Source organism: Solanum verrucosum, unplaced genomic scaffold, assembly GCF_900185275.1.
Source record: "Solanum verrucosum unplaced genomic scaffold, falcon-dt-bn FXZP01000274.1, whole genome shotgun sequence".
Lineage (NCBI taxonomy): Eukaryota > Viridiplantae > Streptophyta > Magnoliopsida > Solanales > Solanaceae > Solanum > Solanum verrucosum.
The window spans coordinates 1,189,380-1,216,819 of record NW_026020258.1 but is presented as its reverse complement, the minus strand read 5'-3'; the positions used below and the strand labels follow the sequence as shown (position 1 = coordinate 1,216,819).

The 27,440-nt window shown below is 37.1% G+C and overlaps 1 protein-coding gene across 1 annotated transcript; it reads left to right on the top strand.

The window, feature by feature from the left end:
* Window positions 1–147: 147 nt before the first annotated feature.
* LOC125833334 (uncharacterized) lies at window positions 148–27,440 on the top strand. Its single transcript, XM_049512475.1, has 10 exons — window positions 148–296; window positions 1,224–1,350; window positions 3,170–3,250; window positions 5,392–5,427; window positions 14,359–14,442; window positions 21,742–21,875; window positions 22,024–22,112; window positions 22,215–22,363; window positions 26,547–26,622; window positions 27,232–27,440. Exons 1-10 carry the CDS (start codon window positions 148–150, stop codon window positions 27,438–27,440), a joined length of 1,134 nt encoding a protein of 377 aa, XP_049368432.1.

Below are 27,440 nucleotides of genomic sequence, written 5' to 3'. Positions count from 1 at the left end.
CATTTTTGGTGATATCTATGACTTATCTCCAACTCTAAAATTAATATTGTTGTCCATGTTTTTAGTCAATTACTGGATGAAGTAGTATCTTATTCTCCGATCTTTACTAGTACCTGTTGCTATATATGATGTGTACTTCTTGATATTATGCCGACGTTATTTTCCTTTCATTCCTACTTTGATTACTCTGCTTTTGAGCTGAGGGTTTACCGGAAAGAGTTTCTCTACCACAAAGGTAAGGTTAAGGTTTATGTACATCCTATCCTGCTCAAACACCACTTGTGGGATTATATTGGGTATGTTGTATTGTTTGATGGAAGTAAAACACACTTACCAAGCTTACCGGCGATGTACGGGTACCCCGGAACTAGAAGACTTTAACTAACCTTGGTTTATGTGCCTGATAACATTTCTTGTTGTTACTCTCTTAAAAACAATAAATCTTAACCCAAGCTATTTCCTAAAATATTATTATCTTCTTGATTTCAGGCTTCCTTCCAATTCTCTGAAATTATCCAAGATGTGACATTAGAGAACTTCAAATATGCATGTGCTTTAGGTAAAATCTTTCAATGTAGATACATTTTTTTCTTAAAAGAATTTTTTAATTACAAATTACTTGAATTAAGTTGTCTCTTACAGGCTTGCAAATATGTGCACACCGTTTCAATATGATCTAGTTGGAGTTTCAAATGCTTCTCCTAAGATGGTCGCCATTTGATCCAGACCTGTTGTGCATTTTGTTATGATTGCAGTGTTTTCTTACCGTTAAATATTCACAAATGACATAGTTGGTATTTTATATCTTTAAACTCTAGCTTCCTACATGATTAATAAGCGGCAAGAAGTAGACAGGATTAAAATTTCCATTTTTACTTCAGCAGTTTAGCTGAAGCTGCAAGAATCCTTGTGTTCCTTGCCTTTTTCTCTAGAATGATTTATTTTGTTGAAGAAATTCATCTAAACCACTTAAGATTAAAACATAAAGGAAGCTGGAAGCACACATCTATCTTCTCATGACGTGAGTTTCATATTAGTGATGTGGATTTCGTTAAAGGAAGTAGTTCTCATTGTTAATAAACCAGCAATTCCAGTCTGTATGAACTAAATGCCTGAACACCGTCTTAACTTATGCGGAAACTGCCTACCCTTATTATCAGCTGTGCTCCAAAGAAGCAAAGCAGCATGTTGGAAAAGTAGTCTGTTTCCTTTTCATGGAGCAGGTCTTGTGTTTCAACATATCCTTTAGTATCATGGATTATGGACTTGGATGCCCACATTGATGGAAAACTCTTTGTCTGCATTTCAGTTACATCGCGAGCATGGGAAAGTTCCAGAGGTGTATCCATGGTATTTCTGTTAAGGGGATTTTATTGTTTTCTTTAATTATTATATTGAGTAAGTTACCATTATCAGAACAATAATTGTATTGAGTTTATACCTTAAACCCCCCTTAAAATATCCACTTTTCATCAGTTTAATACTTAAATTATGGGGTGTTGCTGTTACCCTCTTGAATTATAACTTTTTCTATCTGAAACTCCTTTCAGTGTCAAGTGGCATGGATAGTGATTTTACTCTCTTTGTAGTGTATAGGAGCTAGAAAATAGGCAAACAAGAGGATCCATGTGGTATTTTATATTATTTTTATATCTCTTATTTCTTACTTTTTCTTTTTGCTTTCTTCTTTTCTTATTCATTTTTTATTTTTTTAAATTTTATCTTTTGTAATAACTGAGAACTGATTGAAACACAACCTAATATAATACTCCCTCCGTCCCATTTTATATGAGTTAGTTTGACTTGGCATGGAGTTTAAGAAAAAAAGAAAGACTTTTGAAATTTGTGATCTAAAATAAGTGATAGATGTTTATGTGATTATTAATCATTTCATTAAGGATAAAATAACATTCTAAAGTTAAATTGTTACTTAATATTGACATGTGTCATTCTTTTTGGGACTGACTAAAATGGGAAGTGAGTCATATAAGCTGGGATAAAAGGAGTAGTAAAATAAAAATATAATAATCAGAAAAAATATCTAGTTAAAAATCACGACTGTATTTTACCATAACAGTAAACTCAATTGTTAAAGATAACTCTAAAATAACAGTAATACAAAATTAACAAAAGATATCTTACACTAAAGCGTAAAACAATTTATTTTTTCTTATTTGTTCTTCTTGGCTTATCTAAATTTATTGGTTTCTTTTTTTCCCTCTTCAAAAAATTCAATAATTTTTTTATCATAGTAAATTCAGTTGAAAACTCATATTTTAAAAATAACCGGAAAATAAAAAAGATAATCAATAACATAAACTTAATTGCAATTTAGAACAAAATTTACTTAATAATAATAATCTCAATTGAAAAGTTTGAATATTTAAACTACTTCTAAGTTGCTCGGAATCGGGTGCGGGTATTCGAGACGTATGCGAATCTGAGAGTCGGATTTGGCAAAATTTAAATTTTAAGATTCGGGGTGCGAATCTGAGTATGGATACGGGTGCGGGGATACGGCTAATTGGTATACCCGGTATATATAGTATAAGGTGTAATATTATATATACTTGGTATAATTGCTTATTATTTTTAGCGTACCTCTAAAAATAAATTATATCAATAACAACAATAATAATATATCTAGTATAATCAAATAAGTGGATATATATATATATATATATATATATAAAATATCACTAAAAATATTTGTAAAAAATATATAATGATTAATTGCATATTTTGGTACAATTGCATACAAAATAAAAGGAGTATAATTGTTAAAGAAGAGAGAGAATATAATAAACATGAAAAATATAATTTATTTATTAAAAAGGACACTTATTTCGAGAAACCCTTCATCTTTGGGAGTTCTTTTGATACAAAATGTTATAGTTTGGGATGTGGTAGAGAGGTGGGTGGTGGTGTAACAACACCCTAAAGTTTAAATATTATACTGACAAAACGTGGATAGTTAAAGGTGATTTTGAGGTTTTAACTCTATCTTATATTAGTTTGTTTTGTGTCTGATGATAATTGTTGGAAGGACATTCATTCAGCGAGCTCCTTTATTTTGACTTCTAGAGAGGTTAAATCTTTTACGACTGTTTTAAGGATGACTACTTTTTGGGTGCATGAAGTGCCTGATAGTTTGTTCACCACATTGTAGATTCCCTTTGCTGATTTTGCAAATCACTGTGATCTCTCTGACACAACTGTTTTGTGTAATGAAGAGAAGCAACTTTCAGAGGTATGATCCACCAGCTTAACACATGGTTTTCCATCTATGCATCTGCCAGAAAAAAGTTATTATTATCACCTGCTCTGCCTATGAAATAATAACACTTGCTTTGCATATTATTTCTCCCCCTCTGTGTATGTGTATGTGCTGCACATGATGACATGTGCTTTAAGTATGTTCATGTTAGTCTAAGAGAACAATAGTTCTGATGATGTTCATCCTCCTGACAGTGTTAGAGTTTGATCTACTTTAAAAACATTCACCGGATATGTTTTGGTGTGAGATGGAGGAAATGGATCAAATTTTGCATCCAACAATAAGGTATTCGGTCCTTGTGATGGTGTCCATGCAGCTTTTGTGGTAGTTCAAGAGGACTAAGACTAGGTGCCGGTTGTCCCCTATGCTGTTCATTTCTAGTGATGGAAGCATTGAACAAGATGACAAATAAAATTATGGCAGGAGGTTACTTGAGGGGTTTCTCTATAGTTGTTGGTGGACAAAGTTTTGTTAGGGTGTTCACTTTTTGGTTGTAGATGAGACTTATGTGTTTTGTGATGCAGATAGTGTTCAGTTGATCTTCTTGAGATAAGTATTGACATGGTTCCAGGTGGTGTCAGGCCTAAAGATCAACCTTAGTAAATATGACATCTTCTAGTTGGTATGGTTGAAGGAGCCTTGACAGTCAACCACATGACTCAAAGCAAGGGTAATAATTCAAGGAAATATCATCACCTTGTCAGTGCTGTGGCAAAAAGGTCATCCTCCATTTAAATGTTGAAAGAGGCAAGATGCACAATGCAAGATGTGCAACCCACTTGGTCATGAAGATATGACTTGCAAAAGCAAATCTCAGAAATATGAGCAGATGCCCAAGTCACCAATGAAGATTAAGAAGACCGCTTATTTGTGGCAACATATTTTCAACCAAGAAGTCAGAATGTTGGATAATTGATAGTGGTTGTATAAACCACATGACCTATGACAAAAATATTTTTAAAGAGTTCATGTCTATGGAAAATAATAAAGTCAAAATTGGGAATGATGACTATATTCCTGCAAAAGGGAAAAGGACTATTTCAATCAAAACAAGTTCAGACAAGTATTGTCGAATCTTTGATTCCACAAAATAGGAGATTTTACGAGTTAAAATGGGAGGTAAAAACTTCTTATTTAATCCAACAGAAGATGAGCACAAGCCTTGCAAGACCAAAGATGAATTGACAGGCTCCGAGGTAAATACTAGTCAAGACTACCATCTACATTTCCCGATCCAAGCAAGAGTGTTGAAGATATGTCTCGGGATATTTGAAATAAAATAGATAGCTGGATTATCTCTAAAAGATTGCAGTAAATCTATCGGTAGCTAGTTTTTAGTATTTCTGATTATTTTGTTAAGTGAATATAAGAGTTAATTTTCTACTTTTTTGTGATTGGATTTAATCATTAGCATATTTTTCTATTTGTTAGTAGGAATTGTAGCTATAAATATATGTCTTTGAGTTGTTAATAAAATAATTCTCTTTGATAACATTGTATTTTTTTTCTCTCAAAGCTTTTCTTTGCTATTTCCCTGATATCTTTGCTAAAAACCAACAATAAGTTATTCCGCCATATATATGAGATAACTTATCCCATCATTATAGTATAAATGGTGGGATAAATAATCTCGAAACTAACTAATACCCCTAACCAAACATAGGATACAATAATTGCACATTTTATCCCTGAATAATTATTCTTTATCCCTCGTACCAAAAGGCCCCTTTAGAATACTAAAGAGAAGAAACAGGGCATAAGATGTTTCTTCTTTAGCACTTATGTGGACCATATGGAGAGAAAGAAATAGGAGAGCTTTTGATGGAGTTAGAGAAGGATTTGTACTATTGAGGAAAAGCGGTTTATCTCTTATTTCTTTTTGGAGCACCCACTAGGTTCCCTATAGGTATAGAAGACTGGGTCTTTCATAGGAAACCATTTTTTTGTGAGGTTTTCTACCTTTTAGTATACTTGCTGTATATAGGCTTGTTTCTTTCCCTTTTTAATAATGTTATTACTTGATTAAAAAATGTTACTTTTGCCATTTTATGGAGTGTATCTTCTGCTCAGGTTTCTCTTTTATGTTTGACCCGCCCTATTTTAAGCATTTGCAGGTCATTGTTGATTATAGTTACGCTCCTGGTGATCAGGTCTCATCACTCATGCAACTTGAATGTATTTCTTGGTTCCATATGATACTATTCTTTCTCCATCTTTATCTAAGTGTCATTTGCAACTTTTTGCCTTTTTGGTCATTAACTTAAAGTTTTGTGCTAGCTTTTGATCTCAAGCCTTCACTTTGAATATTTAATTGTCAAATGACTCTTCTTTTATTTTGTGTAAAGTGAAATGTGGAACTAGTCAAATTTCTGCTATTCTATCCCTCTTAAATGCTATTCTACCCCTCCAAATCTGCTATTCTATCACAACTTTATTCTCTTTGATTTACTACAACAAATCTCTAATATTACACTTATATACATCACTATATAGTTACATTAATATATACAATTATTCACTATTAAATTCATGATCTGTGAGCTGTCCATCATGCTAACATCCCCCAAATCAGAAGTGTATCAAATTCAAGTGGCTTATTGGGGAAACTACTTTTACATATGATATGTTGGCCCCCCAAAGGTGTGATAAAGTACGACTTTATGTTGAAAGTTGGCTAACCTCGAAAATCGTGTCTGAGAGCATTTTAAAATCAATTCTATATGACTTCGGCCTTATGATCATGTCAATGGGGGAAAACACCATCTTTTATAACGCAGGTTTCAAGTCTTATGAAATCACCAGATGTAAAGAAGGAGCAGAAACATGGTACGAGTGGACTGAACGTAGCAGGAATTTAATGAAGAGAGTGAAGATTAGCATTAAAGTCCTGAGATGGCTGATTTCAGTATTTATTGAGGCGTCGAAGGTCCAAGGGGACTCTGTCAAAAGATGGAAAGTAAAGGACTTGTACTCGAATTTCTTTTGCACCCTTAAATACAACGAAAATGGCAGATATATCAGTTTTATTGCTATTCAAGGACAAAACAAAGCAGTCATCATTACACCGGAATCATCTTACAACACGGGTTGGGGAAACATTGCTCATAAAATAGCAAAATTCACCTATGAGCCTACAACAAAGCAGAAAACACAATCTAACAAAGGGAAGGCACTAGGAGTATCTTTTAAGGAGGCAGTAAGGAACAATAGATGGACGACAAAATCCACGAAGAAGGCACACATACTGGTGGAAGGTGACCGCCTAAATGTGGTGAACGTAACACTGACATCGGAGACAGATCTCCCCAAGAGATGTATTGTCGGTAAATTCCAAAGCACACTTCGAGAGATACCAATCCTCAATGATGTAAGAAGGTGGGCTTGCAATACTTGGAAGTCAGCCATAGGAGTTAGCGTTTTCGCTATGAACGACAGACACTTCCTTTTCGAGCTACCCACAAAAGTGGTTGCAGAGCACGTCATGGCAGGAACATGGGTTTGGAAGAAGATGCATCTGAACCTAGAGTGGTGGAGTCCAATCACAGGTTGCTGGCCGGAAGTTGTAGTAAGAGACTGGGTGTGGATAAAAGTGTTGGGTTTACCCCTAAACCTATGGTCCCATAAAGTCTTCAAGCTTATCAGAGATCAGTGTGGGGGTTTCATCGAAGCAGAGGAAGAAGCAACCCTCAAAAATCACATGCACTGGGCACACATCAAGGTGAAGGGTGATGGGAAGATGGTTCCGAAGGAGATTGAAGTCACCAGTGAGGGTTTTGTGTATATAGTGCCGATCTGGTGTGAAGCGCCGGTGACTTTTCGAAAGGAGGCGACGAGGAGAGAGGAACAACATTATGGACCGATGGGCAACAAGGGTTTCTTTCCCTCTTTAGTGTTAAAATATGTGGAAGAGTCGGACCACCACGTGGGTACATCAACAGCTGGCGAAAAGTTGAATTAGAGATCACGCGACTCTCCACGTGAGGCAAACAGAAAAGGAAAAGGGCCTTTATCAGCTGTAGTAGGCCAGCTTAAGAGAAAGGATAATTTGGGCCCAAATTTCTTAGGCCCAAAAAGGCAACAACAAAAGAATAATGCAGCCCAAGGTCTTGACATAGTTAACATTGAGATACAAGCAAACCTATCTCGTATAACAACAAATAACAGATTTGAGGAACTGGAAATCAAGATACGGGAGTTTCAAACAAGTCCAACGGAGACAAGGAGGGAAGAAAAGCAACGGATAAAGATGCAGCTCAAATAAAAAAGAAGCCTAGTGACAATGAAAGGTTTTCTGAGCCTTTACGTGATGAAATAGAAGCAAATTGCATAATTCTAATGGAATAGGGTTGAGAAGGTGCCCTAACTCCATTTGAATTGGGAGATGAGGGAAACAATCTCGAGTTTGTTGCAAACCTGAGTGATGATGACGATATGTCCATTATCCAAACAGAGGAAAGAACAAAGAACAGATCAAGAGATACAAACAGTGAGCGATATGAAATTGGATCAAAAGGCAGAGGGGGAAGGCATAATTGAAGATATTTTACCACTAAACTCTAATGAGCATGGAATTGATACATCAACAGAGAATGAAATTTCTTCAGGGGTCCAAGAAAACATAATCAGACTCAGCAAATAATTTGGGGTACATTTCATTGGATGCGAAGAGGTGGCTTTGAACCTCTTTATGGCAATCAACAGTAAAAGACAAACTATTAAGAAGGCGGAGGGAGCAATAGTTCCTATAACTCCAGTAGGAAAGGTCCCGAAAGAACTCAAGAATTTGGAACCAAAGAGTAATTTTGTGAGTTATGGTACAAGGAGTAGGGGGGATGCTTTATAGATGATCTTAATGAAGGTTAACATAGTCTCATAGAATGTAAGGGGACTCAATGACCCAAGTAAGAGGCTGCAAATCAAAAACTTGATGAATACACAGAGGGCAGATGTGTATTGTTTCCAGGAGTCAAAAATCAATGGAGATATAAGCGGGATTGTAACAGATTTGTGGGCAAATAGGAAGGTGAAATATGCACAACTAGAGGCACGGGGGACAAGAGGTGGTATCATATCCTGTGAGATAGTAGTATCTGGGAGGGTGAAGTAGGGGTTTACAACATCACTTGTAAGTTCACAGGGAAAGCACAAGATTTGGGATGACATTTTTCAGGTGTCTATGCCCCAAATAGTAGAGAAGAAAGAGAAGAAATATGGGGAGAGTTGGGGCAGTGAGGGGTCTATTTAATGGACCTTGGGTGGTGGCTGGGGACTTTAATGTAGTGAGATTCCCATCTGAGAAGAAAAACTGCAGCAGATTCAACAAGGAGATGGAAGAATTTTCTGAATTTATAGAGGACATGGAACTGCAAGACTTACCTCTTGTAGGTGGCAGATTCACATGGAGGAAAGGGGATGGATATGATATTGCAGCAAGATTAGATAGATTTATGATATTTGAGGAATGGGAAGTAGCCTTTAAGATCAAACAATCAATCTTACCTAGAGTAACTTCCGACCACAATCCACTGATGTTGGAATGTGGTAATTGGGAGAGATCAACCTCTAATTTTAAGTTTGAGAATTGGTGGCTGCAAACTCAAGACTTTAAAGAAAGAGTTAAAGAGTGGTGGAACTCTGCAACTTATGTGGGAAAACCGGATTATATTTTAGCTTGCAAGCTGAGGTTACTGAAAGTCAAGTTGAAAGAATGGAGTAAAGCAATACATGAAAACCTAGGTATGCAAAAACAGAGCATCCTTAACCAGCTAGCTGAGCTGGACCTGATGCAAGATCAGAGAATCCTATCAGATGATGAGTCCTATTTAAGAGTAGTATTGACAGTGGAATTTGAAGAAAATGCCAAGAGAGAGGAAGTGGCTTGGAGGCAAAGATCTAGGGCATTGTGGCTCAAAGAAGAGGACATGAATACAAAGTTCTTCCATAGAACTGCTAATTGTCACAAGAGGTATAACAACATTGATAAACTGATCATAAATGGTTCCAATGTGACTGAACCAGCTGAGATCAGAGATGAGGTTACTACCTTCTACCAAAAACTTTACACTGAGACAAAATTCTGGAGACCTCAGTTCAACCCTAGAGGTCAATCCAGGATAGATGAAGAAGATAATGCAGCTTTGCAAGCCCAATTTGAAGAGCAGGATATTAAAAACTGTGTGTTCTCATGTGTAGGGGATAAGGCACTAGGCCCTGATGGTTTCACAATGGCCTTCTTCAAACAGTGCTGGGAAGAGATAAAACAGGAAGTGGTAGCTGCCATCCAGAATTTTCATGACCAGGGCTACTTTGAAAAAAGTTTCAATGCCACTTTCATAGCCCTGATCCCTAAGAAGTTTGGAGCATCCAAATTGAAAGATTTTAGGCCAATTAGCTTGATTGGGAGTAACTACAAAATCATATCAAAGATTCTAACAGAGAGACTCAAGAAAGTTATGCCAAAGCTAGTGGATGAACAACAAATGGCCTTCATAAAGGGCAGGCAAATTATGTATGCAATACTGGTGGCTAATGAATGTGTGGACATGAGATACATATCCAAAGTTCCAAGGATTCTATGCAAGCTAGACATAGAAAAAGCTTATGATCACTTGAATTGGGAACATATGTGGAGAACATTAAGGAGGATGGGGTTTCGCAACACCTGGATAAAATGGATGAGGTTCTGCTAACTACAGTGAAGTTTTCAGTTTTGATAAATGGCTCTCCAACTAGCTTCTTTCCCTCTGAGAGAGGACTGAGACAAGGAGACCCCCTTTCTCCTTTTCTCTTCATTTTGGCCATGGAAGGTTTAAGTGATATGTTGAAGAGTGCTTAGGTGAATAACAGAATCAGGGGTTTCACTGTGAATGAAGGAAACTCTCTGGGAGTGTCTATTTCCCATTTACAATATGCTGATGACACCTTGGTATTTTGTGAAGTAGAGAAGGAACAACTACAACACCTAAGGGCTATCTTCATCCTGATTGAAGCAGTTTCTGGACTTAATTTAAATTGGGGAAAGAGTTCTATCTATCCTATGAATGAAGTTCCAGAAATCAGTACTTTGGCAAACATTTTAGGTGGTAAGATAGGGGAGCTTCCCACCACCTATCTTGGAATGCCTTTGGGAGCTAAGTGTAAGTCCAAGAACATATGGAACTCTGTGGTGGAAAGGTGTGAAAATAAGCTAGTTAACTGGAGAAGTCAATACTTATCTTTGGGTGGCAGAGTCACACTGATCAATAGTGTTCTTGATGCCATGCCAACTTACATGATGTCTCTTTTCCTCATTCATGGGAAGATCATCAAAAAGTTGGATGCTATCAGGAGAAACTTTCTTTGGCAAGGTAATGGTGAAGGGGAGAAGAAGCATCATTTGGTCAAGTGGGAGGCTGTCATAACAACTAAAAAAGAGGGAGGTCTAGGAATTAAGAATTTGAAAGCACAAAACAAGAGCCTTCTGTTAAAATGGCTATGGAGACTGGCAGCAGATGAGCAGGGCCTATGGAAGGAAATCATTATTGCAAGATATGGTAGAGAAGGACCATGGACTACTCAGGAAGTAAAAACTCCTTATGAAAGGGGACTATGGAGGACTATCAGAAATCAATGGCAAAAAATGTGGGGTAATTTTGTGATCAAATTGGGTAATGGCAGAAAGACCATGTTCTGGAATGATGTATGGGTGGGGCAAACACCTCTGAGGCAACAATTTCCAAACATCTACAACCTCAATCAACAGAAGCTAGCTACTATCTTAGAGGTAAAAAATGCACAAGGTTGGAATCTGTCCTTCAGAAGACTCCTCAATGACTGAGAAGTGGAGAGAATGATTCAGTTCTACAATACCTTGGAACAAGCTAAGAGTCTCAATTTTGAGGAAGACAAATTGTTATGGAAGTTGGACAAAGATGGCAAGTTCAGGGTGAAAGCAGCATACAAGCTGTTGGATATCTCAATTGAAACCAAGGAATGGTGTCCATGGAAGATGATTTGGAAAGGGACAATACCTCATAAGGTGGCTTGTTTCAATTGGCTAGTTGCAAATCAAGCAGTCCTGACTCAGGACAACCTTATGAAAAGGGGAAGGCAGTTATGCTCTAGATGTTTTTTTTGTGAAGCTGAAATAGAGACAGTAAATCATCTTTTTCTGCATTGTAAAGTGATTGAAAATTATGGCAATGGTTCATTAATCTGAGGGGTATTGGATGGGACATGCCAAGGCATACTTCAGAAGTACTAGCATGTTGGAATAGAGATGGAAATTAGTCAGGACACAAGGAGAGATGGAAGATTGTCCCTGCTTGCATCTGGTGGACAATTTGGAAGGAGAGAAACTAGAGATGTTTTGAGGACAAGAGCATTCCCTTCCAAAGTATAAAGATGAACTGTTTAGCAACCTTTTACTTTTGGTGTATCCATTCTGTACCTAAGGATATAGGGGACATTACCCTATTTTTAGACAGTTTATAAGGGATATAGGTGATAGATTTTGTTTTGGGCTGTTCCTTCATACTTTTGATGTAATTATGTAGGAGCACACTATAGGTGTACTCCTTTTGTTTATAATACCAGTTAACCTTCTCAAAAAAAAAAATGATATGTTGGTGCTACCCTTGGGGTCCTGTGATGTTCTGGGAATGCAATGGTTGGAACCATTGGTGATATCATTATGAATTTCAGCAAGCTGACCATGTAGTTCAAGTATGAGGGGTAAAGATCACATGTTGAAGAGTGAGACCACTAAGCTAAAAACAGTGGATGCAAGATCTTGGAGACTGTTAGTTACAGTGGATGCCAGTCCTAGCCCTTATGCTAGTCTTGTTGTATAGTGTTGGTTAGTAAGAAGGATGGTTCTTGGAGACTGTTAATTACAGGGCTCTAAATAAGTTAACCATTAAAGACAAATTCCCTATACCTGTGTCACGACCCGAAAATGAGCCATGATGGCGTCCACTACAACCCACCGAGTGGACAAGCCTAAACCCAACACAAGATGTGGAAGAAACAGTTTAAAGTAATAACAATAGTAGCAATAGGTGTCTCTCCTTCTCATCTTGATTCAAGTAGCAATAGGTGTCTCTCCTGACAATTCTTTGTCCCTAACAAACTTTTTACCCTTTTCTACCAAATAGAAGCACTACCTTTCATAACTTTAGTCACAATCATCCTCTAATTCATCAAACGGATATTTTTGTTGCACATTAGGAGCTCTAGTAGCTATAATAACATTCATCTCAAATTGTGTAGTCCACCTTTGAAATTGTTGAAACATAGCACTCAGGGTGAAATCATTTCCTCCATTCAATTTTTCTTCTAAACGAGCCCTTCTTTCATCATCTCTACCACCTGCATGAGACATCTTAAAAAAAGATTAGAGCAAATATTTATCATTCGAAAATTTGACTTTACCCTCTAATATTGTCACCTATCTTGCCTTCTTTAAAATTTTGGCAAATGTGGCTCTCCAACTCCAAATATTCTATTCTGCAATGCAACCTAAACCATCACTAAGCTAGTTCCAAGAAGTTCAATTTGGTCTTTGTCTCTTCTCTTGAAATTTATGAAGAATTTCTTCTCAATCATGGATTTGGTGTCATCATCTCTCATTGTGTGAAGATCCAGTTGAGGCATCTACTAGTGGATAGATGAAAGAGTGGGAATCCTCTGATGTTCTGTAGTGAAAGTGTATGTAATTTTTGTTGAAATGAGAAAGGTGGAACGAAGAAAAGGAGAGTGGGACTTGTGTATTGACTGGGAAATGGAGGAGGTCAAATGATGGAGGAACGTGATGACTCTTTGGGTTGGGTTGATGGTCAATAATGTGCTGGATCATCTTAATTTAACAAGTTCACCGCTCAAGATGTTGTATGTCATATCAGTCCTTGTGTCTAATAGACAGTTTGAGCATGGATTAGGTGTTTAACCGGTTAGGAACTTTGTTTAGGTATCTAAATGAAAAATTCTGACAAGTTCAAGCAGTTTTTGTATGTAGTGGGAGATTGAGTTGAATATTGAGCCATGAAAACTGTGACTTGCGAGTTCATATGGATCAGTTGACTACCGAAGAGGGTTTAAGTTTGGAGAAACCACTTAGATGGAACTTGTTTATGTAATGAAGTTACTCCATATTTCTTCAGATCCAGTGTACTCTGAGAGGATTGTAAAGATATGACACTTGGGCCTAACCCAGCCCCATAAGCTAGCTCATGAGGGCAGGTTTGTCCAAGTCCATATAAGGAGACCAAATTTCCATCCCTCTACCGATGTGGGACATCTCAACACTCTGTCGCACGTCCAAACCTCTACTGAAGCGTGAACACTTCTAAATGGGGCCCCATCATTCTGGAGCAACAAATTGTGATAGGCCTGGCTCTGATACCATGTAATGATATGACACTTGGGCCTAACTCAACCCCAAAAGCTAGCTCATGAAGGAAGGTTTGTCCAAGTCCATATTAGGAGATCAAATTCCCATCCCTCTACCGATGTGGGACATCTCAACAAGGATCAAACACATAGAGGTTGATTGTCACTTTATTAGAGAGAATACTCTCAATTGTCATGAGAATTCGAGAACTATAATGTCGAATGATTAGCTTGCAAACATATTTGCCGGATCTTGCAAGCCCTTGAGTTAATTAAATATGTAATAAATTCGGCATATGCAATGTGTAGTCATCTACTTGAGGGGTAATCTTAGATAGGCTAGTATATTATTGTACAAAGTAGTGTCCCAGATAGGACAAGCTTGAAGTATTCATTGTGGAGTGTGCAGATAAAATGATAAAAGCATGAAACATTGATGTCACACATTCTCATAGTTAACCTCACCTTTGCATAATCCATCAGATTGTACTCAGAAGCATGATGTTTTGAAAGGAATTTTAGAAAAATATTAGAAAGCTTTCAAATTATCAAGAGGAAAGGGTACTTATTAACCACAAGCATAGATGTTCATATCACGACATATCCATTTGATTGAATTGCTACAAATTATTGCCGGTGATAACTATGGTGTAGCATACATATATTTGTGAAATAAGGATTCTTACTGAATATTAGTTACAATTTTCCTACAGATGCTCATAAGATACGGAAAGTTTTCAAATGCAAGACTCCTTTTGGACTTTGGATTTACTCTCCCTTGTAATGTGTATGACCAGGTAAGATGACAAACTTTCACTGTATGTTTTGCATTATCTTTCAGAATGGATGAACCAAATTGAATTATCACCGAGATCATGCACTCTTTGCATATGCAATTCCATTTTATTGATTTATGTACATTCCCTCATTTCAATTCCATCCGAAAAGTTGGTAGATACTGCTTGTCACGAGTCCTTTCAAGCTTGACCACATTCTTTATTCCAAACCTCATTACTTTGACATTTTGGGGGCAAACTGCTAACAACTTCCCTTTGCTGACGTTGTTAGAGGTACTGATTCAGCTGTGACTCTACATCTATTAATTGCCTCAATAGGACACTCATGCATACACATGTTTTGCTGGGTGGTTTATTTTTTGTTCTTTAGAAAATCTAGAAGCAAACTACATAGATTTGCATCTTCCTTAAAGATATTCAACTGCAAAGTCTTTGAGGGATTTTCCTAAGAGATAATTACGTGTCACGACCCAATATCTCAGGTTATGATGACACCTACTATACCCACCAGTAGGTAAGTCAACCCGTAACCCGGAACGTCAAGTAATGTCTATAAGGGTAGAAACTAAGCAAGAATAAACAATTTAATAGAGATAATAGGAGAAAGCGGAAGCAACATAATATATACATAACAAAAAGATCTCTCCCAAAACCTGAAAGTCACAAGTACAGAGCTACTATAGAAAAGAGTACAAGTCCCAAAGGTGGACCACAAATAAACAAACTTGTCTCAAAATACAATAGACTAGTCAAATGGTATTGAAGGAGACATGTATGATCTAAGACGCCATAAGATTACCCTTGCCTCTAGATACTGCGGCAATCGGCTCAAACTCAATGCTGATAGTTAGTGCTCTGCATCACGAAATAGATGCAGAGTGTAGCATGAATGCCAAAACACCAAGTACTCAGTAGGCATCATTGGCCGCCTGAGCAAGAAAAGTAAAGGCAATATGAAATGCGAGAATTAAACATAATAAAGGTCAAAAGTGAAAATCTAACAGAAATGCACACGAGTGTAGGACAAACTTAAATAAAGTAAGTAAATAGCTAGCTAAAACCTAACTGGACCCCATAAGCCCAAAAGGTACACTCGTGCGCAAGTTTAAATAAAAACCCGAACGGACCCTCATAAGCCTGATAGGTACATAAAAGAACTACAACTACTGTTAATAGGACCCGGTGAATCCAGAGCCAGAGAATGCGTAGCGCGAACGCGGATAGGCCTCCCAAAGTAACTAATAGAGCCAAGCTAATAAATATCAACTTCGTAGAGGATAATGAGCCCAAATCATGGATTGCGGTTGGAAGATGAAATGCACAGACCTCAAATTTGAGATTAACAATAGCTCATCATAACCAGACCTTTGAATCTGCGACCAACAATAGAGTAGCATGACTAGACCATGAATCCACGATCAATAATGATGCATGACAAGACCTTGAATCTGCGATCAAATGGGCTTTCGAAGAATCCCATGCCAAATCGTCATCATAGAATCACTGTGGAACGACGTCTACTCCCAGGTAACCAATACAACACTCTAACCTAGTAGGCCTCCGCGAATGCGGCTAAGGCCTCGTAAACACATAGACCAGGTCATGCGAATGCGACTTGAAGCACGCGAATGCTAAGGGCAAATATTGCCTGCACCAGATGATGCACATCAACTGGTTTTGGCCAATGTGAAAATTCCTGACGGGGTGCTCAGGATTCATTCGAAACCCTGTGCGCGCAAATGAGATATGGTACCCCACCAAATTCGATATTCCAGACTCAACGGAGTTGTCACAACTTTTAACCGAGGTTGTCTTGACAAAAAGTGGGTCCCCCACCCAACCTTCATTTTAAGCCAAATTTCACGAAGGGGCTCAAGATTAGCTTGGAAGCCTCGGGATCTGCACAAAAGGTCCTTCTAGACCAAACTCGACATTTCAGCGCTAATGAAACCGATAGTGTTGCATTTTGAGGCCGTTTTTCTAAATTTTTGACCGAAGTCAACCATTCAAGTTTCAGAAGCTTTGAAACACAAAAATTTACACAAAATCCAAACGAATAACCAGGTGATCGAATTGTCAATCCTAGCACTTGTGAATATTAAGGCTGCACAAATACACTACAGCCAAAAACTCTCAAAGGTAGATCAGTGGTCAATCTAGAAGTAGGTAAGTATGTCTTGAACATACTGAAAGAGGTTTTAAAACCTAGAACACGGGAAGCCATCCTATTAATAAGATAGGTGGATGTCAAAAGAGCTTCTCCCCAAAGAAATTTAGGGACTCCACTTGTGAATATAGTTACCTCCATAAGATGCATATTTTTTCTCTTAGCTACTCCATTTTGTTGGAGTGTATTAGGACATGAACTTTGGTGCAATATTCCCTTGGAAGTGAAAAAATTGCCTAAATGGTCATTAAAATACTCTCTCCCATTATCACTCTGAAATATTTGAATCTTCTCATGAAATTGTATCTCGACCATAACATAAAAAGCCTCAAACATATGTTTTACTTCACTTTTGTCTTTCAATAGGTACCAAGTTAGTCTAGTGTGATCATATATGAAACTCACAAATCACCTTTTCCCATTTACAGTTGTTACCTTAGAAGGTCCCCCAACATCGCTATGGATTAACTTAAAGTGTTTTGTGGCATGGTATTTTTGGGAAGAAAAGGATGAACGTCCGTGTTTAGCCATTTCACAAAATTCACACTGGAAAGAAGATGTACTTTTATTCATAAACAACTGAGGTAACAAAGAGTTTCAAATATGAAAACTAGGATGACCAAGTCTATAGTGCCATAACATGACTTTATTATCAACTTGAACAAAGTTCAAACAAGCTAAACTAAAATTTACTGAGTTGTCCATGTTTTCAAGAAAATAGAGACCTTCAGACTCTCTAGCATAGCCAATCATCTTCCCCGAGACCTTGTCCTGAAATACACATGAAATAGAATCAAATATAGCACCACGATTAAGGTTTTGAGTCAATTTGCTGATGGACAAAAGATTATGAGATAATTTTGGAACATGAAGGACATAAAAAAGGGTCAAGAAAGGGGTTAGTTTGATCGCCATCAATTGTTGAGAAGGAACATCAACAACTTTGACTTGTTTATTTCCTGCTATAAAGGACTGTAGGTTGAGAAAAAATGGAAATTCCATGTCATGTGATCATTATCCCCCGAATCAATCTATGATTCAAGGACTTATACCAGTTGAACCTGTACTCACAAAAATGGATGGTACATTACCTGCTTGGGAATAAGAACAAGTGGGAGTAGAAGGATTAGATTTATTGGTTTGGAGTTGAGGTTGGAGAAATTTTTGTAGTAGCTCTACTTGTTCCTTAGTGAAAGGACGCATTTCTAGAGAAGATTGTAGCCCTGCTGCTGAAATGTCTGACCTGCCATTTTTTTGTTCCAGCTAGGTGGTCTCCTATGGATATTCCAGCAAGTCTTACGAGTGTGCCCATATTTTTTGCAAAAATTACACCACGGCTTCATTGTTCTCTGTCAAAATTTTGTTAATAGAACTCTCGACTTCTATTGATGTTGTTGGGTGATGTAGCCCAGTCAATGTTGCTTTAGTTACAAGAATAACCTTGCTCTAATACCATGAAAGTTTTGGTACCAAAATTGTACAATTTTATTCATCCATAGAGATACAAATTTATTGTATAGAAAAATAAACTAGCTAGCAATCAAATCCCTTGATTCTAGGAAATTTGAGAATCAAGGGATAATTCTAATATCCTAACCTATTCAATAGCATATCAGATATGATTTTGTTAGATCAATTTAAATCCTACAAAATCATATCCAATCACACTTAGGTATTTACAAATCAACAACTATCCTGATAGTGTATGTTGATTATATCATACTTACGGGAGATGACTTGCCAGAAATGAAGAATTTAAAGAAATAGGTGGCCTCAGAATTCGAGATCAAAGATTTGGGTCAATTGAAATATTTTCTTGCCATGGAAGTAGCAAGATCAAAAGAAGGCATTATGGTGTCACAAAGGAATGTACTAGATCTTATAAAACGTTGTCGTCCAGCTGAATCACTTATTGATCCGAATATAAAATTCGGAAACAAAGAAGGAAATTTAGTTGACCAACGTCAATATCAGAGACTAGTAGGGAAGTTGATTTACTTATCACACACTCGACCTAATATAGCTTTTGTTGTAAACTTAGTAAGTCAGTTTATGCACTCTCAGAAGAAAGAGCACCAAGAAGCGGTCTACATAATTCTAAGATATCTGAAAAGCTCACCAGGGAAAAGATTGTTTTTCAGAAAAGGTCAAGATAAAGGCGTTGAAAGCTTTAAAGATGCAGACTGGGCAGGTTCTACTATTGATAGGAGGTCTACATCAGGATATTGTTCTTATATCTGGGGAAATCTCGTGACTTGGAGGAGTAAAAAACAGAATGTTGTAGCCCGTAGCAGTGCTGAACAGTGTTCTTAAAGGTGAGCACCTCTCGCCTTTGGCGACGAGGTGAGGGGTTTGCGCCTATTTCAGGCGAGGCGTGGCAAGATCAAAAAGGCAAGCCAAGGTGAGGGGTGACGTGGAATTGGTGATGCAATAGGCGTCGCCTTTTTTTTTTTTTTTTTAAAGTCTGAATTTTAATAATTTAAAAGCCAAATAATCAAATTAGGGTTTTTTTGGGTATTTTTTCAAACTTATGTCGCGACTGCTCCTTCTCATTTCGCGACTGGAGACTTGAAATCAATCCCTCGGCTGGAATTAGAGTTCGCGACTGCTGCTGCTGCGACTGGAAACTTGAAGTCGAATGTCGCGACTGCTGCTGCTGCGACTGGAAACTTGAAGTCGAATGTCGCGACTGTTGCTGCTGCTCAGGTACTGCTTGAAGTCGACAGGAATCTCTCTTCTCTTCTTTTCTCGAATCAATCTATCTTCTCTTCTTTTGCTCTGTTTTTAGTACTCTCTCAGTCCCTCTGTTTTTTATTGTGAAGACTGAAGTCTGATTTCTGAATAAGAACTGAACTACTAAAGCCACTGCCCACTGCCCGCTGCCTACATATTTTTTAAAAAAATTCTTCTATAATTATTTCGGTTAATTGTAACTTTTGTGGGAGTACTTTTAATGGATATTTATATATGTTATGTTATTGCTATTGAGATTTTGGATATTTATATATGCAATTAAATATTTTTAATTTTTGGTATTAATTGGCGCCTCGATTCAAAATCGCCGCGTGGCGAGGCAGGTCCTTGCTGCTTTTGTCGCCTCTCGCCGTCCAAAACACTGGTGCTGAAGCTGAATATCGATCTATTGCCCACGGGATTTGTGAAATGATTTGGCTCAAGAAGATGATGGAAGAACTAAAGAAACTGTTTGTGTTACCAATGAAGTTATACTATGACAACAAAGCCGCCATAAGTATTGCTCACAATCCAGTTCAACATGATAGAACAAAGCATGTTGAAGTGGATAGACACTTCATAAAAGAGAAGATTGAAGAAGAAAACGTGTGCATACATTTTGTCCCAACAAATCAGCAAATTGCGGATATTTTCACAAAAGGCTTGTTTAAACCAAAGCTTGAAATTCTTGTAAGCAAGTATGGCATGAAAGATATTTACATGTCAACTTGAGGGGGAGTGTTGATTTGTAAATATCTAAGTGTGATTAGATATAGTTTCGTTTAAATTGATCTAACAAAATCGTATCTGATATGTTATTTAGGATATTAGAATCATCCCTTGATTCTCAAATCTCCTAGAATCAAGGAATCTGATTGCTAACTAGTTTATTTTTCTATACTATAAATTTGTATCTCTATGGATGAATAAAATTGTACAATTTTGGTACCAAAACTTACAGTTACAAATGTACAATAAGTGTGGTGTGCTTCACAACCATAGGAAAGAGTTATACTAGACAGGTCTTCTAATGTGAATCTGATCTCCTGTCTGAGTACCAGAACCTGCCTTTTGAAATGCAAAGCCCCAAAGTTAAGGGACGGAAGTACATATGAAATTGTATTGTATGTAAGGGAAGGATGAAACATAACTGAAAGAGAAACAGGACAACCAATGGAGACATAATCAAAACATGGGGCAATCAAGCGATCGAAAATAATTAAGTTGACCTTAACGTTCGTACTTCGTAGTTCATCATTCATCAGTTTATTAGTATAATCGACATAATCCACCAGGGGAGCACATGGAGTCTGATCTTGGCCCGATTAGCTAGGCCTTTCCATACCTTGTTGGGTGTGAAACATACATAACATAGTTTTGCTAGCAAAAGATCGATAATATGCCTTGTTGGGCAACCTAGAGGATACGCCCAACTCTACGGTGTGATCCAAATCTTACGTCGGCAAATGTAGTTTCGGGCACTTGTCGTATAGACTAATGCCTTCTCGGTTAACCATATTACTCCCTTCATTTGATGTTCATAATTCAGCCCGAAGTCTCATAATCGTAACTCATGCATTGTTTTAAGAGCTCATAATCATAAGCATTCATATGTCATAATTCATGAAACAAAAATCATGGGAAAATCAAGTCATTATAGCATAATGTTTATATTTGACAAAAAGAGCATAATCGTAATTTAGTAGAACATGCATGGGATTAAACTTGAGAAAATTTATAGGATTCATGGTGTTCGTAGTGAGTCTTCATGGACAAAGAACATCAAAATCCTACCTACCCCGTAGTCATCTCATGGAGGAGAAACTTTCGGGTTTTTCAATAAAAACAAGTTGACACAGGGAAGATCAATAGTGTTCCCACGCGAAGGGATAGTCTTACATGCCTTTAATCGTAACTAATCACAGATAAATATCCAATATAAGAATGTTCAAAACCCTAGGCATTCAAAACCCTAGGCGTGACCTTGTTGAGTCCTTGAAGATCCTCTGATCATGAATTAGAATTACGTTATAGATTCAATTACGATGATAGAATTTCTTAGAATTGAATTGATCAGCGTAGGAAGCTGCAGATTACAAATTTATTTCTCTACCTTTGATACTATATAATTAGTGAGAATGGGTATAATATGATTGAGCATCGTCAGAATTCTATCGAACTTCGTTAGTTTTGACATAAACTAGATTGATTACAAATTAGGTAAGCTACAGATTCCAGGCTAGATTACATGTCCTAGCACCTAATACTCACATGCTAGGGACAATCACAATAGCTAAATCAATGCAAAGTAGGGAAATAATCTCAACACTCCCAAATTACCTCCGAAATTATGGTCATATTTGGTTACATTTCACATAAAAGGCATCAGTTTCTCTCAGGTTGAAGTTGAGCTGACTATACCTCATGAAGACAAACTACGTCAGTTGAAGTTGGAGCTTTTGAGCAAACATCAGATACCAATTCTCAAAGATGTCAATGGATTCAGTTCCTCTGAGAATTCGTTTGTACTCAAGTTTGTATCTCCTTGCCAAGTTTAATTTTTGATAATATAGATATTTGTATGTATCAGCAAACAATATTATAGATATAGTTGGTTTACTATCTGATGGCTGCTGTTAAGTTCTTTTTCATAACCACTCTCACCCCCTCTCCCTCTTCAGGGAAGTTAGGTTTGCTGACGCTCAAGGTAGGGGAATTCCACAGTCAATTCGTGCATTTGCTCGTGTTCTGTGCTCCAATTCTCCACAAGGTCCTAGGGTCATCTTTTTTTCCGTGCATTTGTTCAGCTATTTGTACAGTCAATATTTCCTATTTCACATTATACTAACCTTGTTTAAACTGTAACATGTAGAGATAAATTATTTGGCCATGGAAGCTGCAGAAAATGATGGTCGGGTGGCTCGGCGTCCACTAAAGGACAAGAGCAGAGAGATTCAAGCACATCAGTTTTTGCTCTCAAAAATCACTGGGCTAATAGATGAGTATAATGCATCTATTAAGGTAAGAATAATAGTTTATTCATATGTTTTAGAAAGATTCATATAGATTCAGCACGGAACCACAAATAAGAATTTGTTAGGTGCAAGTGCTCTAGATAGTACTTTTGCTGACAGGCCATACCGAGAGAGAAGTGGATATTTCAAACACCAGAGTTGCAAGTCACTTTGCAGGCACTGCTGATGAAAATCATGAAATGCAAAAAACTTGTATTATATTATTTAATGCTAAACAAGCACAAAATGATGCAGAAGACTAAGTTGAGTTCTCTATGCAAGGTGCATTTCTACTTGGCCGCTAAAGGGGGGACAGCAGCCCTTAGATGGATCTCCTGCCACCCATGCAGGAAGGGTTGCGCTAACAATAAGTTTCAATCCCCCTTTGTATGGGATTGACATATTCTTACAACTACTATGCAGTAGTGAGGGAAAATGCCACAATGGCTTCATGACTCTAGCTTTTAGCGAAGGAAAGATGACTTTTTCTTCTTTTAAGGTGTCTCCTGCTACTTCCACTTTTTTTCAGTAAAATTGCAGCCTTCAAGTGTAGTAAGAAGTAGGGTGGGCATTTGGTTCTTCGGATTGGTTCAGTTATTCAATAGTGAATACGTTTAGGTCGGTCGTTTCTAATTTGGTTCTTAGGTATGGGTCTTATTAATGTGCTACTTTTCTTCTTGTCAAATGGCTATTTTTTAAAGGGATTCTTACATGGGTACCGCACAACAAAATTTCAGCTAACGGCCGCATGTATATGTAATGTATCTATCTTATATAAATTGTGTATTGTAGTATATATATGATGTATAACTATGTATAAGAGATGTATATGCATACTTATACATTGTTATACAATATTTATACATTGTTATATAATGTATAAATAGTGTATAACCATGTATATATGATGTATAAATCTAAGTTTCTCTGACACTTCACTTTTGGTGTTGCACCCGTGTCGACACGACATGGGTGTAAGATCCGTGTTCGATTTGGTCAACCAATTTTGGGCACTTTGACCAAAATTGATGGGGAAAGTTTGGACAATTTTAATGATTTTTGTAATCAACACAAAAGCTAAGGTGAAATTGAAGAAAATGGAATACCTTTTATATTGAAATTTCTGTGTCACTCCTTTTCCTTTAATCTCCTTCTTGGATTCTCCTCAAGTTCTCCACATAATATCTCATAATTTAGGTTTTATAACTCTATATTTAGATGCTTTAATTATTTTGAGGCGAATCCCCACACCAGTATCCATACATGGATCCATATCCCCGCATCTTAAAAATTAGATCATGAAGGATCCAACTTTTAGATCCACACCCGTATGAGACATCCGCACCTGAGTCCGAGCAACTTATGTATAAACAATGTATTCACACTATTACACACATAATCAAATGCTAACCAGGTTGTCTTCTTCATCAACTATTCAATTGCTCGAATTGGTTTGAAACTGTCTTCTTCATCAACTATTAAACTGCTCAAATCGATTTGAAACATTTCCAATCGACATTAATCTATCTCGCAAAGTAGACCTCCAGACATGGAGAGAAAGGAGAAAAGAACTTGTCATACAGACGATCAAGGAATAACTTGGCACCACCGAAACTACATTATAGGTTTGTTGGATGACGGAATGGGTGTAATAGCGAAGGTTGTGCGAGACTCTTATATTGCTGGCATCGCCAGCTTCTACAATTTTGTTCACCACCAATCGCAACCATGGCATCGCCAATCAAATAATTGAGTTTCTGGTTAGATTCTCCCAGTGTTGTGAAAGGTGATCGCCTCATTGCCAATGAGGCGAGACAACCCTTCATCCCCTTTCAGCTTGTGACGAGGCAATCTTCAAAAGGAGATGCCATGGAGACAATGGCGACAAAGGCGAGATGCAACAAAGGCATCGCCTTTTGTATTTTCTTAAAAACAGGCGACCAATTTAGGGTTTTCTTTTCAAAATGTACAGTTACATTCTTAGACTGCGACTGCAACTCCGACTCCAACTAGTCATCCGTGACCAGGCGGACTTTTCCAGCAACTCCAAAGTCCAACCAATACGTATTTCTTCTTTTCTTCTAATTTCTTTCTTTTTCTTCTTCATATTTCTTCTTCCTCTATTTTCTTTCCTTCTTCAGGCTTCAGAGTTACTTCCACCTCTATTTTTTCTCACTGATTTGACTTTTGTTCTGTTTTTTCTCATTCAAGTTCTAGACTTATAATATGTACCATCTATTTTTAATTTTTCAATTCAAATATTTGCTAATATGTTATTGCAATTGAGATTTTGATTATTTATATATACAATTAAATATTTTAATTTTTTTGTATTAATTGGAGCCGCACTTCAAAAAGGTGAACACCTCGCTACTCGCCACTCGCCACTCGCCACTCGCCTCACCTTGTGGCGAGGCCGACCCTTGTTGCCTTTTGTCAAATGTCTTCTTTTGCCGTCCAAAACATTGATTCTCCAATGGATGACATTGAAGAAGAAGAAGAAGAAATGGAATGAGACACTGGAACTGGAGTTTGTTTTTTGTATAAGAGACGAAGGAAGAGGTCAGATTGTTCGGTAGAGAGAGAGAGAGACAGAGGAGAAAACAAAGGAGGAAAATAAGGCTATCCGCTTATATCTAGAAATAAGCAATAATTGGGCTATTTTGGGTAAGAACTATGGTCGAATGGTCACCTTGCCTAATTTTCTCTTTTTTAAAATTTCCAAATGGATTATTTTGTGTTTTTCCTTTAAAAAAAATAAGGGGCCACAAAGATAGTTACAAATGCAGCAAGTAAGAAAACTGTTACTGCTAATAATGTTGCAGCTGCTGCTATTACAGATGGTTTGTGTATTATGATTCATTAACCTCACATCTGGTTAAATAAGTTCAACAATAAAATAAGGCAAAAGTTGAATTAATACTCTTATTAACTGATGATCAGAAAACAGTGGAATTTAACGAACCTCGGAATTTATTAATTACTTTTAAGAACAATCATGATGATTTCAACAGTTCTAATTCTAGTATAGTGTTTTCTTGAAACTTCTCTACAGAATCTTGATACAATTTTTTTTGTGAAAGCAAAAGGAGTGGCACAACTCATATTCCAACGGAGTACATCAAGAACCAAAAACTCCATTCTCCTTATGTCACTCGTAATTAAGTAATAATTTTTCATAGGATAATTCTGATAGTGCTGGCACATTTCCTCTGTTTTCATCCATTTTTGCAGCCAATAATATACAGGCTTCTGATAATAACCTCACTGCCCTGTATTAGCAGTAGCAGTAGTAGTAGACAAAACATGACTCACTTGCAGCTCATCCAGGACATGACTGTAGATAGAAAGATATGGATGTCGAGGATTAGGGTAGAAGGGTAGTAGGTTGAGCGTTGTCTAGTTCGCTTTTCAATATTGTTATTATTACTCTCCCACTATCTTATTCTTTGATATTAGTATACTGGTTGTTTCCTTTGCTTCAATTATCGTATTGTTTTGTTGTTGCTACTAGCCTTTTCTTCGTTGTTTTCAGCATGACTTCTTCAACTGTGTTTGCTTTACATACTTGATTTTTATATGCTTTACTTGAGCCGAGGGTCTATCAGAAACAATCTTTCTACCTTCACAAGGCAGGGGTAAGGCTGCGTACATCCCACCTTCTTCTGACCCAACTTGTGGGATTTTAATGGGTATGTTGTTGTTAGTAGAATTAATTAGCCAGGCAGAAATAATAAATTTTTGTAATAAAATTTCGGTGAACTGGACCCTATAACAGAGATACGAATAGCGAAGTTTTAGAAAAATAGAACCGAAAAACCGAAATCGAAGAATCGAATTAGTTTGGTTTGGTCCGGTTTTCAGTTTTCGGTATTTATGTTCTGCTTACCCCTAGTAAGAAGTGTGCTTATTACTTCAATCCGGCATATTACTCCGCTCATTATTATAATACTATGTGTCCTGTATATGGGAAAGACATTACTTAATAACTTTATCATTTTCTATGTTCATCCAATGTCTGGCTGAATAATGGATGCCTCACATTGTCATGGAAATGCATATTGTTCTTTGGATACATGACATTATAGGAAACAGTTATTTCCTGGCAGACATCACTGTGTGATTAATGGTAGAAATAATCAGTCTGTTCATTTGGCACACTCTTGAACTTTTCACTTTTGCCTATTCAGTCATTGGAGCTGCCTACTCTCTGCATGGTTGGAAAAATTGCTATGCGGAGACAAATGGCTCAATACCTTCTCACGGGTGAGCTTCGTGTACTGAAATCTGCTGCACTATGGCTGGAAAATTATTGTAAAACTTAATCAAGAGTTTAGACAACATTCTTATGCTCATTTGAGAATTGCTGGTGGAGTCAGGTGCAAACTCTAGTTATCATAATTTGAATGGGCAGTTTTTCTTAAGGTGTTGTGTTTGATTGAATGACCTTGGATCCTATTAAATATAAGAATTTGTTCTGTTTGCTTTCCTACTGATGGAAAACAATGATCTTCATTTGGCATTAGGGCACAAATCATCTGTATCTACTATCCTGTCACTGCAGATGATTTTGCTCCCTGTGGGGGAAGTCTGGTTTCCTCAAGTCTAAACTTATTGAACTTGCATGTAATCTTTTAGTTCACGAGGCCTTGCATAGCTGCTAAAATAGTTCTCAGGCCACTGTACATTGATGAGTAGATGAGTACTGCTTGATGGTTTCCCAAGAAAGTACAGGAATCAACACTTGTTTTAACATTATGAAGATACCATATTTAAACAATTGATATGATTGGCATGTAAATATTCTGAAAATAGAGTTGCTCTGATTCATCATTCAGTGATTACTGAGCCAATTCATCATTATACCCTTTTCAGGCTACATTGTTTGCTCTCATATAGATGCAGATATAATATTGGGGAAAGGGAGGTCCACTTTTTCTTTCCTGGAATGTTTAAATTGCAATTTTATGGGGAGCAATATTATTAGAATCAACTATAATACTATTGGTTTTGTAAAATTTTCACTCGTCACATTGCGGATGCGAAGATGCATGAAGCATGGAAAAAGGGGAAAGGACGATTGA